Here is a 16,026-nt window from a genome sequence, read left to right as displayed (position 1 = left end):
TTAACTTTTAACAAACTTTAACCCAGTATGGTACAGGAAATAATACTGGTTTTTGGAAGCAGGGGCTTATCTAGGATTTGAAAACATCTGGGGCTGAGCCCAGAACATCAGGGGCTAATTAGGGGGGAGGGGGTCAGCAAGAAAAACATGTTTTGCAAGAACTTTTTTATTAATATAGTTTAATAATAAGCACAAATTAACAAAAATAATGCAACTTTATGCAATTTCATTCAGTCCCATCTTTGTCTTTTTTTTTGTTTGTTTTGTTATTTTACTCTTCCTATAATTCCACAGTCTTGTTACTAAAAATAATGTGTTCATTAAATTCATTACTTTTTCTCTCTCACACAGGTACTCCAGACAATCTTATCTTTTCTACAGCTTGTGTATGAAACAGTGCCATGTAAATCATTTTTTAATTATTATTCTTTTACAATAATCAATATTATACTTGCACCTCTTATTTCGTTTCTCATTTATGCTAGCACTACTGTCTTATTCTTTCTTTCTGTTTTTAACAGTCTCTCCTCCCTTCTCTTATTGTTCTCTCATCGCTCATATTTCTCATCTGTCTTGCTGCTTGTATCTTGTCTAATTCATGCTCTTGGTGACTTTTCTATCCTTCTTTTCAATTCTTTAATCTATCTTTCTGTGTTTCTCTATTTCTTTGAGGGTGGAATCATCAGAGTGTATCTCCGAGACTTGACTTGGGCAAAACGGTAAGTTACCATGCTAGTATTTATAGTGCTGAGAATTCCTTTTTCAATTGACAGAACAGCCAAATGTTTGAGTCTCTTCTGGCCCATTGTTCGTCTAAGCCATGTATGTAGACGACGCAATGCACTAAATGACGCTCACAGCTGGAACTGCTGACAGGTATTGTAAGCGCTGCTTGAAAATGAAAACAGGTCGGGATCAAGAAGTTTGTAAGCACTGGCCATGTCAGGGATAGCACCCTCTTTCTTCTTTTTTGCCAGGAACTGTTTCGCTACCAGAATTTCCTCTTTACAAAGTTGGATTTTGCAATGTGTTGCAATGAGGTTTAGAGATTCCTCACTAAGAAAGTCATCTGCTGCTGGATTGCAAGCTTGAATGCCCTTCATGAGTTATTCCCCAACACCAGAACATCTGTTGCTCAGCTCACTTATTATGCGGACAAGACATCGATACAAAAGATGATGTTTGAGTTGGTTGCCAGTATCACACGGAGCCCTGGTGCCCAAAGTGGAATCCACTGTGTAATCATCCAATCGCCTCTGCTTACGGCGGGGACCAGACAGGATCTTTGAGATGTTATTGGACTCGCAAATTACTTTTGTCTCCTTGTAGAGCTGTTCTGCTGTTTCTTCACTGCTCCTCATTAAGGTCAGTGTTTCAAGAACAGCATCTTTGTTGAGTGTTGCTTGTGCCAGGTCCACAGATTCTTTCTGGAGATACTTATGAAGCCCCTCTGTAGCAGATAGCAAACTCTTGATCATTACAAGCATTATGGAGCCCCTCTGTAGCAGATAGCAAACTCTTGATCATTACAAGCATTATGGAGCCCCTCTGTAGCAGAGAGTAAACTCTTGAACATTACAAGCATGTACACACTGGAAAACCTGGACAGTTTTGACAGCAGCCCAATTGCTATGGGTGTAGCCACTTTTTCCAGGCATCTTAATAAAGCAGTCAGATTTTCAAGCACAGCTTTGACTGAGTTGAGCTGGCATTCCCATCTAGTTTTAGAGAGCTGAACAAATTTAAAGTTCTCTAAACCTAGTTGTTTCTGTGTGTCGTGAAATGCTTGATGATTGACCACTGATGCACTAAAGAAGGAATACACATTCCCTAATGTTTCAAAAAAGTCATCTGCCTCTGGTACAGCCCTACAAGTGTGACAAAGTACCAAATTCAGTTCATGGGCATAACAATGTACTTAAACCGCTTCAGGGTGCTTCTCACGGAAAGGAGCTTGATCTCCACCAACTTCACCTTTCACTACTGAAGCCCCATCATAGGTTTGAGCCACACAGAGGACATCATTCAAACCTTTCGATTTTAGCACACGTTCAGTTGACTCTGCATTGAAACTGTTGAGGCGGGACAGTTCAATGAAGTGCTCTTTTACTGTGACATAACACACATACAGCAAGCTGCTCAACATGGCCACCCCTTGCTTCATCGGCCATAACTGCAAACATTTCAGATTATTTCACATCTTCAACTATTCAGGCCTTTTCACAGACAAGTAATCCTCGCTGTCATTACAATGACATAGGGAAATAATTAATCTATACCACTAATACATAAATGTTTCTCTTTTATATCAGCAGACTGCACGTCTCCCCTGTCATGCTCTGGCGCTCACACACTTTGAAAACCCCTGCTTTATTCCCCTTCGTTTTTTGATTTTATGGTTTGTATAATTATTATTTGAATATGCGGGTGATTGTGTGTTTTGTTGGGATAATTTGAAAAAACTAAAAGGTACCTTTCTTCGTGTTCTGCCAAAAAGATTGTTTGATTCTTTTTTTGAGTTGCCATTGCTGTGATTTGTCGTCCACTCTGTGCTACACTGACCGTTGTTGTTGTTTTTATAAATTGCTGTCACACTCGAGGTTTGTAAGGATTAAGTCACATGGTGTGTGTGAGAGAGTGTATGTGTGTGTGTGTATGTGTGTGTGTGTGCGGAAAGAGATGTCAGTCAAAATTGTGTACTGTAAACAGCGACAGTGGCCAACTAAAACGATCAATATTTACTTAATTTCTATCACATTTCCTGTAAACTTCTTTGCAAAATTCCTGGGACTTAATCACAAAACATCCGGTACTAGATTAAAATCATTCAGGGCTCAAGTATTTAGCCCTAGCGACGTCCCTGGTTTGAAGCACTCGGTTTCCTAAATGAAATGAGTTACGACATGGTATTATAACAGTAAAGTACTGTAAAAATGATTATTTTACAGCTTTTATTTTTTATTATTATTTTTTTTTTTTACAGTGGAAGAGACCAATCACAATTCATCATGCAAATACATAAGACCAAGAGGAAATCAGTATGCAAAATAAGCTCATTATATCATGACTAGTTGGTTCCACATTGAACATCAAACATTTTATTCATGTTAATCTACAGAAGATTTCTAAACTTTAACCTTAATTCAGAATATAAAATATATACATTAAAAATATAAACCAACCTAGCACAGCTAAGGTGAAATAATCTAAAAAACAAAGTTTGAATGGAGGAAATATTTAGAGGTTTGGACAGTTACATTTTTATTTTATATATTTTTTATGGTTATGGGTTTAAAACACACCGTGTTTTTCAGATGGCTTATTTCAGCTTTTCCAAAGTTATCCACTAAAGGGTTAGTTCACCCAAAAATGAACATTCTATCATTAATTACTCACCCTCATGTTGTCCCAAACTCGTAAGACCTTTGTTCATCTTTCGGAACAAAAATTAAGATATTTTTTATCAAATCCGAGGGCTCCTAATGACCAACATTAAAGTACAGTAGCGTAGTAATCCCAATCCAGATACAGCTCTGCAGAGTTCAAAAACGAGGCAGTTTTATTCCTAATAAGAATATTTATTGTTATCAGACACTTTAACATTATAAATACACAGTTTGAACATCAATACTGCACTGTGCTTACAAACAGGTGAAGAAAATACTTACATTATTACATTTAAATGTGTTTTACCTAAAAGTTAAATAAAAACTGTACTGTACTTAACTGTAAAATAAAAAAAACACTTAAAAGTCACAATTAAAATGTATTGTCTTTTAACATTAATTGATTTAATTGAGTGATTCCTCTGAGTACCACACTTTGAGAATCACCGAATTGGACTATTAAAAATGTTATTTCTTTTTATAAAAGTTTAATTGATTTTAAAGATTAAAATAAGATTACCATTTGTATTATTATACCATACATGTTTATTAAGGTACCTGTCTGGAAAATGACATTCAAAGCTTTATGCAAATATCTATAATGTCCATAAACATCTATATCTATAATATCTATAATGTCCATATTTACATATGTATCGAAGGCATTTCATTGTAATACTGTAGACATCTCTATTTCCTTTTGGTGGTGAGAGTTCTTCCGTCCTAAATAGATGAAATGAATCAATAAAAACAATTTACTGACTTGTTTTCACTGTCATGATTCAGATTGTTAGAGATCAATGTGAATCCTCAGGTTCTGTGATGTTCAAAACTCACCAGCTCTTCTCACACAGATGATCTGAAGAAGAATCACAGTAGGAGCAGCAAACACTGCAATCTCAACAATAATCACAATCACTGCAGGACAGATGTGTGGACAGAACAGAGAGAAAGAAGAGAATGAATCTGTCAAACTGTATACCGCTTATGAACAATTAACTATTATTGACAAACCATTTATAAATTCACTGATAGTTTCAGTGCAGCAAAGCCATCCCATACCTCTGATTAATGATCCAGCATTCATACAGACCACAGGTTCTGATGCTGTGTCAGCTGCGTCTGTGGATCATGAATATTAGTTCAGGTCAAATATAATGTGACATCAGTAACACATGCAAATGTTGTTGTGTAGTGCCTGCAGATGTGTGAGCAGCTGAAGACATCTCAGTGTTTGGGCTAATGATCCATTTATCTATATAGGTATTTTAGAGATGCAAAAACCATACAAGACATAAGTAAGACTTACTGAGGAACCCCTTTTGATCAGAAACGGTGCTGGTTACAATATAAACACATGAAGCCATCTATACCTCATTTATATGAGAGTGAAACACAGTGATCTGCAGCCCAGAAACCTTCAGTTTGTCCTGAATCAATGACATATAGACTCTCCTGAAATTGATTCATCTCTTAACTGCCCCCTTGAACTCTTGTCATAAATTAATCTATTACTGTTCCTACACAATTTTTAACAACAAACAGTGATAAAATATATATTTAGGAGTCTTAGACCTTTCCAACGATATATAGTCATGATTATATTAGGATTTAATCATAATATATTGAAGTAAACTTGTGACAGTTAAGGGGTTAAATAAATGTATTTCTTGTCTGAATGCTTGTCAGTATATGTGTCTGAGGTCTTCAGCTAACAGTAAATATTGATCTTAACAGCTGATTATGTACCTGGTTGTGTAGGAGCTGCAGTTGATTTAGAGCTGGTGACTGGAGACGCTGTCTTTGTTTCGGCTGGAGCTGAAGATGAATGTTCAGATACGTTATAGACTACAATCAGATTTAAATTACTGATAATTCATTGTTAATATAAATACTTTACTTGGATACTTGACAGTATATGTGGCTGAGGTCTTGAGTTGATTTCTCTGTTTAACCTGACATCTCCACTCTCTGTTGTGATCTTCATTCAGGAGTGTTGTAGTCAGAGACCTGATACACTGTCCTGAGGAGGATATCTGAAATCTGGAGTCTGTCTGCAGATTCACACCAGCCTGATTCACCCAGATCAGATCAATACCCTCAAAACCAGCCAAATAATCACAAGAGACTCGATCATAATATAACTGACAGGAGAGAGTCACAGAGCGGCCTGATCTGATCTCAGACTGTGAGGATGATGAAGAGACTGAAACAGAGAATCAGACAGAGATTACACGACTGATTCCAGTCTTTCAGCGACAATATTACTGTTTAATTCTACATATAATCATAATATTCACAGAAACACTGACCATGAAGAACATGCAGATAAACAGCTGCATCAGTTCCTTGTACTCCATTCACAAATTGCCGGCAGGAGTAATATCCACAATCTTCTTTTGTGACTTTCTTGATGTTCAGAGAGCAGTCAGAGCCCAGACTCAGTCTCTCATGTCTCTCTATGTTCTTCATCTTTATCCCTAAATTAATCAGTTCAACTGCTGCTGACTGTCTGTTATAGTTCCATGTAGTTGATGTGCAGCCAGGAAGAGCATTATTACAGGACAGACGCACATCTTCACCAGAACTGCAGAACACATGAGTCTCATCCACTCCACTGCTACCTACAAATAATAATAATAATAATAATAATAATAATGTGGGTTAATGACTTTATTATGAAATACTTTGTGTCCTGTTTTAACAGAAAATGAACCAAGCAGAGTAAACTGATATTGAACACAAAAGTTAACTTACTCACACAAACCCCCAAATCTCTGCTGAATAACCCAAACCTTATTTCTTTCATCAGTTTTATTACAATAGCCCGATTCGGACGGTAATTGTTTCTCATATGGACGTCTGTAAAAATAAATGTACATATCACCTCAGTGATAAACTCATGGATTCAGATGATGATTTATTCACAGCGAACCAGAGCCCAGTCACATGATTGTCTGCTGTAAATAAACTTTTATTTAAAAATGTATTCTTATTATTGTGTGAAATGTATTAAAAATACTTATTATGTAGAATGTATTCTTATTCCAAGCATATTTTATAATATATAATCCTATTTATTATTAGATTTAAATCTCCTGTTTAAAAATCGGAAAATAGACGTGTTATAGTTGTATATAATTATACGTGATATATATATATTGCACACCTGCTGCTGCTATAATAAAATTTGGATTGTCTGTCTTGGTAGCGTCAGTAAAAATAACGTTACTTCATCCAAAGAAAGCATTTTGAAACTCGAGCTCAAATCAGAAATATAACAGCTAAATATTTTTTACATATTTATATATATATATATATATATATATATATATATATATATATATATATATAATTTTATTTTTTTTTATAATTTTTTTTTTATTATGCAAACATTAAGACAAATACAACACGTACATAACAAATATAAATGTTAAATCTTTTAGAAGCGTAGAAGCTAATTAGGACAGAGCTGTTAATATCGCTATAAAACATTTCAATAACATTAACAAAAAAATCACCAGAACCAAATAGCTTGAGAGTCTGCAAAATAAATTAGTTTTCAAGGGTGTCAAAAGCCTTGTAAAAGTCCAGGAAAAGAATCATAGCTTTAGAATGTACAGAATCTGCATAATCTAAAAGATCTAGAACAAGCCTTATATTGTTACTGATGTGCCTACCTTTTACAAAACCTGATTGTGTCTCAGCAACCAACATGTTAAGTTTGATCTTCAGTCTATTAGCAAATATTAAGGATGCAATTTTGTAATCAACAGTTAGGAGAGTAATTGGACGCCAATTATCAATTAAAAGAGTGTCTTTATCTGGTTTGGGAATAAGGCAGATAATACCTTGTTTCATTGATGTTGTCATGTCTTTCAGATCAATACATTCACTATACATATAAAGTAATGGGTGCTTAATTAATTCCCAAAAATGAATGTAAAACTCAACTGTTAACCCATCACTGCCTGGAGTTTTACCTTTCTTCATAGAATGAAGTGCAACTCGAATTTCCTCAATGGTCAAGTTAGAATCACAGAAGCCTTTAAATTCATTATCAATAACTGGAACATAACATCTTTATGAAATTGTCACAATTATGTTTATCAAATGTAGAAGTATAAATACTTGTATAAAAGTTTGTAACAAAATTGGAAAGCAAATTCGGATCTGTGCATTTGACCCCATTTATGTTGAGCAGTCAAAGAATTTATTTTGCAGTTCCTTGTCTCCAATGCAAAACAATAACTTGACTTTTCCTCTCCCTCCTCCAGCCATTTAGCTCTAGACCTAACAAAAGCACCTTTGGCAATATCTAAATAACCATGATTAATTTGTAAGTGTAATTCTTTTAATTCTAGCTCCTCTTCTTGACATAAATTACCCGCCATTAAAGAATTTATTTTTTTCATTTGTTCAGTCATCTTTTTATTTTTAAATGTTTTCAATTCTTTACTTCTCTTTATAGTTATTTGCCTGACTCTGTATTTGAAAAATTCCCATTTCTCTTTATCTCCATTATGAGATTTATCAGAAAATGTATCCTTGGTTAAATTTTTAATATGGTCATTGAAAACGTCATCATTTAAAAGAAGATTATTACATTTCCAATAACCCCGTAGCTTTTGACTCTCATTGTTACAACCTAATTTTAAGATTATGTGTTTATGATCAGAGAGAGGGGCAAACGAATGAGATACGTCTTTTACATATTGAAGAACTGATGAAGAAACTAAAAAGAAATCAATTCTAGATTTTAAGGTAATTTTACTATTTGACCAAGTGAAGTCCTGTGTGTCTGGATGAAAAAAACGCCAAGGCTCTGGGAGGGAGAGAGAAGAACTCATTAATAATATATTATTAGAATTATGATTATTATGAAGAGCTTCATTGCTCCTAGGAGGAAATCTGTCCACTGTATCATCTAAACATTCATTGAAATCGCCACCTAAAATTAGAAAGGATCCTGGGTATTTATTATGCATTTCTGTTAAATTTCAAGTAATCTGAGTAAATAATATTTTGTTAGCTGAAAGAGAATTACAACCATATAGATTGCATATAATAAAAATAGAATTATCTTGCTTTAGTGACATAATGATTCATCTGCCTTCACTAGTAGTTATTACCTCCAGAACTTGCCCCTTAAACTTGTGAAAAAGAATTGAAATCCCAGCAGAATGATTAGATCTGTCACGAATCCTGGCCATGCTCTTCCGTTAACTCGCCACCAGATGTCACTCACTCACCACATGGACTCGTACAGCACACTGGACTACAGTTCCCACAATACATTGCACTGACGACACGCACAGCTGTTCTCTCTCTCGCCCACACCTGATCATCATTTCAATCACCACCACACACCATATAAGCCTGGGACTTGCTCTTGTTCAGGGCCGAGTATTGTTAGCCAGTCTACCTTACAAAGCGTTTCCCTGTTTTCATAGTCTTAGTCTTGCCTTGTTTTCCTGCCGTGTCTGACCCTGCCCGTGTTTACTGGATTTACTCTTAGCCTCTGCCGTTTGGACTCTGTTTGCTCCCCGTTTGGACTTTTGCTCTCGCTTTTGGATTATCTCTCTGCCTTGCCCTTTGGATACTGTTCGCCGATCATCGACCCACGCTTGCTCCCCGGATTGCTCTGTCTTGCCTCTGCCATACCTGTTTGCTGTCTCCTGACCCTGCCTGTATGACCATGTTTTCTAATAAAGCTTTGCATATGGATCCGCACGTCTCACGTCTCGTCAGCCCCGTAACAGAATACTCGGCCACACAAGGATCCAGCGGCTTTTCAAGAGGACATTGGCCAGGTATGGAGTCTGCATGGATGCTATTAACCCTCAAGCAGGGCTCGCGACCGCTCGAGGTTTATGTACAGGAGTACTTAGACCTCGCCTATTTTTCTGATCTGCCGGACTATGCACTCATAGATTTTTTTTGTAAGGGCATTAATCAGCCGCTCAAATCTCAGTTAATCCGCGAGGGTCCCCGTTCATCTCTCAGTAAATTTATGGACTATGCTTTGCTGTGTGTGGGCTCTCCGTTCACTGTGGGTGTCGCGGAGGAACGCGGCACCGCACTCACTCACAAAATGGCGGCAGCAACAGCACCCCTTCACGTCGTCGCTGTCAAGCCAGAGTCTGCTCACGTCGTCGCTGTCAAGCCAGAGTCTGCTCACGTCGTCGCTGTCAAGCCAGAGTCTGCTCACGTCGTCGCTGTCAAGCCAGAGTCTGCTCACGTCGTCGCTGTCAAGCCAGAGTCTGCTCACGTCGTCGCTGTCAAGCCAGAGTCTGCTCACGTCGTCGCTGTCAAGCCAGAGTCACACCACGTCACAGTGCTCCAGCCAGAGTCTGTCACACCCAAGGATTTAAGGTCAGTCCTTCAAGTTCCCTGTCTGATATCCAGTGTGATGGACCCACCACTGATGTCAGTGCGAGTAGCTGGCATTCCCAGGGCCTCAACCCTGTCTGTTACAGAGACTGTTCCCCTGACCTCAGTACTTCCCGTTATGGCTGTTGCCATTTTGAGTGTGTGGGCTGCACACTGTGCTCCTGAGGCCTCTCCTGTCCACGAGTCTGCTCCAGTGCCTCCAGAGGTGGCGGCTTCCGCTGCAGAACCTCCCGAAGTGGTGGCACCTGTCCCTGAACTCACTGTCTGCCCCGTCACGGCCATGGAGGCCGTTCCTGAACTCACTGTCTGCCCTGTCACGGCCATGGAGACCGTTCCTGAACTCACTGTCTGCCCTGTCACGGTCATGAAGGCCGCCCCTGAATTCACTGTCTGTCCTGTCACGGCCAAAGAGGCCGTCTGTGAGCTCACGCCCTGTCCTGTCACGGCCAAAGAGGCCGTCTGTGAGCTCACGCGCTGTCCTGTCACGGCCAAGGAGGCCATCTGTGAGCTCTCGCCCTGTCCTGTCACGGCTAAAGAGGCCGTCTGTGAGCTCTCGCCCTGTCACGGCTAAAGAGGCCGTCTGTGAGCTCTCGCCCTGTCCTGTCACGGGTAAAGAGGCCGTCGGTGAGCTCTCGCCCTGTCCTGCCACAGCCATAGAGACCGTCCATGAACTCTCGACCTGCTCTGTCACGGCTCCTTTGACCATGGGGACTCTCTCTGTGGTGTCTGTCTCTGTTCTCCCCAGATCCCTGATCCTGTCATGGCTTCCTGACCAGTCCGCTCTGCCGTGGAGATACTCTGCCCTGTCTACGCCACACTGGTGGGCTCCGGCTCCGTCTACTCTGCCGTGGTGGTCAGTTGTCTGGCTCTGGGGGTATCCTGCTCCGCCCAGGTGGGCTCTGGTCCCATCCTGCCCTGCAACGAAGACTCTCCCAGTGTTGTCTGTCTCTGCTCTCTCTGTGTTGTCTGTCCTTGTTCTCCCCAGATCCCAGTCTCTGTCATGGGTTCCTGCCCTGTCTACCTCCCTGTGGTGGTCTTCTGCTCGGGTCTGGTGGTCGTCTGCTCCGCCATGGGGGTCTTCTGCCCGGGTCTGGTGGTCGTCTGCTCCGCCGTGGTGGTCTTCTACTCCGGTCTGGTGGGCTCCTGATCCGTCTACTCCGCCCTGGTGGGCTCTTGCTCGGGTCTGGTGGTCCTCTGCCCCGCCATGGTGGTCTTCTGCTCGGGTCTGGTGGTCGTCTGCTCCGCCGTGGGGGTCTTCTGCTCGGGTCTGGTGGTCGTCTGCTCCGCCGTGGTGGTCTTCTACTCCGGTCTGGTGGTCATCCACTACGCCCTGGTGGGCTCCTGGTCCGTCTGCTCCGCCCTGGTGGGCTCTTGCTCTGTCCTGGTCTCCGGTTCCGCCTGGGTGTCCTGCTCTGCCGGTTCTGCCTCAGTCCCCGGTCTTCCCACTTCCTCATGGACCTGGCCCTCCGTCCCTCCCCCTGTTCCGCCTCCGCTCCACCGCCCTCCTGGACTATATAAGAGCGTCTGGAAGCCGCTCCTTGGGGGGGGGGGCTATGTCACGAATCCTGGCCATGCTCTTCCGTTAACTCGCCACCAGATCTCACTCACCACATGGACTCGTACAGCACACTGGACTACAGTTCCCACAATACATTGCACTGACGACACGCACAGCTGTTCTCTCTCTCGCCCACACCTGATCATCATTTCAATCACCACCACACACCATATAAGCCTGGGACTTGCTCTTGCTCAGGGCCGAGTATTGTTAGCCAGTCTACCTTACAAAGCGTTTCCCTGTTTTCTTAGTCTTGCCTTGTTTTCCTGTCGTGTCTGACCCTGCCCGTGTTTACTGGATTTACTCTTAGCCTCTGCCGTTTGGACTCTGTTTGCTCCCCGTTTGGACTTTTGCTCTCGCTTTTGGATTATCTCTCTGCCTTGCCCTTTGGATACTGTTCGCAGATCATCGACCCACGCTTGCTCCCCGGATTGCTCTGTCTTGCCTCTGCCATACCTGTTTGCTGTCTCCTGACCCTGCCTGTATGACCATGTTTTCTAATAAAGCTTTGCATATGGATCCGCACGTCTCACGTCTCGTCAGCCCCGTAACAAGATCTATGGCTACAATAAATTAAATTACCCCATTGATTCTTCCAGAATTTAACATCCGATTCACAAGAGTGTTTCCTGAAGAAAAAATTAATCTGTATCACAGCTTTTAAAAAACAAAAATATAGCTTTCCTCTTTACCATATCCCGCATACCTCTAACATTCAAAGACATGACAGAAAGTGAACTGAACTTAAAATCCATGACAAAATATAAAAAAGACAAAAAGGTAGCGACTGTACCAGCAACTGAAGAAACTGTATGGAAACTTTACTTTAAAGGAAGGAATGATATACAACCAACTGAGGTCTTAGAACAAACAAAATAACCTCATATAATCTTATATAATTGTCTTGAACTAACTAACTACTTTTTGAGCAAGACAAAAAAAGTCTTTATAAAAAATATGCCAACAATGACTCACAAAATGAGAAGAGTGTAAAGGTAAATACAAATAATAACCGGTAGACACAAAAATTAAGCGTACGACTTAATAGTCAACTTAAACAGTATTCACTGATGGCAGAATCATTGAAAAAAACCCCCAAAAAATCAGTCTCTAGCCCGACATAAGGCTCTTATGAATTTAACTAATCAACTATAACAACTGAAAACTACCTAAAATCAGGTAGAACAAAGAATGCTTATACATTCTATTTCACATTGGCATACTCAAATCTCTTTCCGTTAATCAGAGCAAAAGACCCGCGGAAAGAAGCCTTCTTCCCTTCATCTCTGGCCTTCTTCACCAGAGGCCAAAGTTTTTCTCTTGCCACCCTGTCGTCTGGGGATAAGGCCTCTGTGAATCGCAGCTTGTTGTCTCGCAGAAATTTACACACTCTGGCAGATTGCCAGACAATGTCTCGGTAACGACGAAAAGCAAACAGGATAATTATAGATCTGCATGTTCCGTCCTTTTCCTGTGGGCCGAGACGATGGGCAATATCCACTGCATCTTCCATCCTTTCACTGATGCCAGGTACCACATTGCCCAGGATATTGATCACAACAGCACGCACGTCTTCTCCATCCTTTTCTTGTACCCCATGTAGCTTCAGTGTCCATCTCCAGCTGTACCTCTTGCACGCTCCAACTTCTTCTTTTAATGTTGTGCTCGTCTGTTTAAGATTCTGGATATCCGCAGACACGACTTTCAACACCTCTTTGTGAGAAGTCACCTCAGTAACAAGCTGGTGCACGATCGAAGACAAACTTTCAATTTGCTTTGCTGTAACGCCAGTTGTCTTGTCAATTGTCGAAATCTTCTGGAACATTTTGTCATATTTACCAGAAAGCTCGTGAACTGCAGTCAAAATTTCATCTGAATTGTCATCATGTTCACTGCATTCTCGTTTAGACTTTTTTTGACTTGGCTTAACGGGAGTATCAGGCAGAGGAGTTGCAAATCACACATTTTGGGTTGAGAGTTAAACCAGTCATTTGTTGGGTCTTCACTCATCAATGTGTTGTTCTCAGCTGAAGAGGTGGACTCAACCGTAACGTTACAGGTACTTTGAAGAGGATCCATCTTCGGCTCAAGTGCAGACACTGACACGTTAACGACGGGAGCTTGTTTATTTTTTCTCTTGCCCATAAATTCGGCTCAGACTGCGAGTTTAATTAATAGTTGTTTTTTTTTTCTGTTCTTTTTTTATTTGTTCTTCTATGTAAAATATGTCAGCTATGTTGGTTGTACTATCATCGAACCTTAAACTTTCCTGACGACACTTCAAACACCTCCTCCTATCTCACCGCCATCTTGGCCCCATAACAGCTAAAGATCACTGATCCTGGATCAGTACAAGTGACGCCACTAAAGCTCGTAACGCCATTGGCTCCTCAAACTGTCAATCAAACGTCATTAATGCTCCGCCTCTCGTCAAAGAAGTGTGAAGCGCTGATTCTTTCATAATATCATACTTTGACCAAATAACAGAAAAAAACTAAACGCCTACACAATGACAGAAAACTGGGGAAAACAGGACACGAGTCAGGAAAAAAACAAACAACAACAACAAAAAAACATTCGCTGGTCAAAAGCTTCGTATTTGAACTTGATTTTGGTGAAATGTTTATTTTATTATAATAACACATGCAACGATGCAAATAAATGTAGCCTATCTGCAGGCCTATACATCTGTATGGTAACACTATACAATACTATTTCATTAGTGTTATCTAATGTATTATCTAACATGAGCATGCAATGTATAAAATACATTCATTACAGTATTACATTACAATACATTTATTACAGTATTTGTTAATCTTTGTTAATGTTAGTTAATGAAAATAGGGTCGTTCATTGGTAGTTCATGTCACAGTACATTAACTAATGTTAACAAATAACTTTTGATTTTAATAATGCATTAGTAAATGTTGATATTAACATTAAGATAAATTCTGCAGAAGTATTGTTCATGTTATCTACACTAGTTAACTAATGTTAACTACTGAACCTTATTGTGAAGTTACCATTTATATAAATGTATCTGTATACAATAAAGCCATAATACCAACAACCAATAGGAGGTTTCCGGCTGACAGCAAACATTTATTTTGTCTATGTCACAATTTGAGGTCAATCCGGCCCTGTATTTGATACTGATTATGTTGCCAAATTGGTTGTGTTTTCTTTTTTATGTTACAATTGTGCTTTATAAGCTATATCATTCATTCAAATGATTACTTTTAATTGCCTGGATATTCACATTATACAGATATTTGACTTCATATCTTATAGATCATAAACAGGTGTCTTTACCTGAGAGAAGTGCAGAGAGAAGGATCAGTCCCAGCAGACACATGTGACTCTTATCAGACATTTTCTGTTTCTGTCCGTCTTTCTTTTCAGTCTATATTTACATCTCTTCATTTAAACATCTTCAGCTCCTCCTGTGGGTGTTAACTTCCTCTGAGCTCACCAACTGACCATTTAGCTGCATTTCACTCACACTATATTCATGAAGAAAAGTAATTTCTATAAAATATACTGGATATTACAGTGGCTGAGAGAGTTCAACGCTGAAATTAGAAAAACACCTGCAAATTAAGAAAAGATCTTCATCGGTTTGACAACACACAGCTGCAAATGCTCACAACAAACAAAGAAACACGCTGCAAATAAAATTCTTTATTTGTTTGTGTTGTGAGCATTTGCAGCACCTGCTGTCAAACTGATGAAGATCTTTTCTTGATTTGCTGGTGCTTTTTCTATTTGCATGTTTTCTGAAGATGATCTCTCTCGGCCACCGTAGTATATAGCAGTTAGTTGAGTTTTGATTTTAACTTATAAAGTGACCACTGAAACTCAACACTGCTAACTTGATACGGTATAACTGTATCTATTACAAAATAAAAACAAACACCCTGGGAATACAATGTATCTACATCAATAACTCAACCATCCACCAGCTCTCAAAACACAGAAGACGATACAAAAAATATTCAAGCTGAATAATTTACTTATCAGCAATATTTATAAAGGAGCTTCAAAAGTTGCCTTATTTTTATTTTCCCCTAATCACTAATGGCAGTCTTTTGTCCTCTTTATATTGTGGCATGATAGTTATTTTTTTTTTTTTCAGAGCTTAGAGCTGTTGAGGATATGAAACACATGACTACAGAGAGTGAGATCTCAGTCAGTATACACACACTTGCTCAACCCACAGTTATCAGTCTGATCATCTCTGAAGCCAGTTTAGTCTGATGGCTGTGAATTCTCACACATTATGATGACAGTTCCTCTTCTTTAAGTTGTTTTCCTTTCATAATGCTATATTTGCTACAAACCATTTATGACTGTCAGTTTCAGTGGTGCAATGTATCAAATGTTCAGTTCAAGTTATATCCAGCAAAGCTAAAAAGTTCAAATTAGTTGATTCAGGTTTGTTTATTGCAAGAACAGTAATGATGAACCTGATGTAAAGTGTGGTTCTGTGTACGACCCCCCCCCCCCCCCCCCATTTAAATTTATTAATTTAGTAATTCCAAAAGTGGTTCCCAAACCTGTTTCTGGAGTTTTCCCAATAGTGCACATTGGATCAGATTCAGATGAGAAAATGGAAGGAATTCACAGTAGTTTCCTGTAACTGCTCTGCATACATTATTTTCACAGTAAAATTCCCGAATACGGTAT

The 16,026-nt window shown here is 39.7% G+C and overlaps 1 protein-coding gene across 1 annotated transcript; it reads right to left on the bottom strand.

Moving 5' to 3' along the window:
• Nucleotides 1-3,564: 3,564 nt before the first annotated feature.
• Nucleotides 3,565-14,722, bottom strand: LOC306878800 (obscurin-like). The gene is made up of 7 exons (XM_079431335.1): nt 14,653-14,722; nt 5,699-6,010; nt 5,287-5,592; nt 5,136-5,204; nt 4,449-4,508; nt 4,224-4,304; nt 3,565-4,109 (listed from the first exon to the last, which is right to left on the bottom strand). The coding sequence occupies exons 1-7, from the start codon at nt 14,711-14,713 to the stop codon at nt 4,054-4,056; spliced, it is 945 nt and encodes a 314-aa protein (XP_079287461.1). The 5' UTR covers nt 14,714-14,722; the 3' UTR covers nt 3,565-4,053.
• Nucleotides 14,723-16,026: the final 1,304 nt, after the last annotated feature.

The sequence above is a fragment of the Barbus barbus genome, assembly GCF_936440315.1.
Source record: "Barbus barbus genome assembly, chromosome: 2".
Lineage (NCBI taxonomy): Eukaryota > Metazoa > Chordata > Actinopteri > Cypriniformes > Cyprinidae > Barbus > Barbus barbus.
This window is presented reverse-complemented; position numbering and strand designations above follow the sequence as displayed.

Coding starts and splice junctions, on each gene's coding strand:
- LOC306878800 (XM_079431335.1), bottom strand. CDS start 14,713: ATGTCTGATAAGAGTCACATGTGTCTGCTGGGACTGATCCTTCTCTCT. Junction 5,205..5,286: donor ATATACTGTCAAGTATCCAA/GTAAAGTATTTA, acceptor ATTCATCTTCAG/CTCCAGCCGAAACAAAGACA. Junction 4,305..4,448: donor TGCTGGATCATTAATCAGAG/GTATGGGATGGC, acceptor TCTGTCCTGCAG/TGATTGTGATTATTGTTGAG.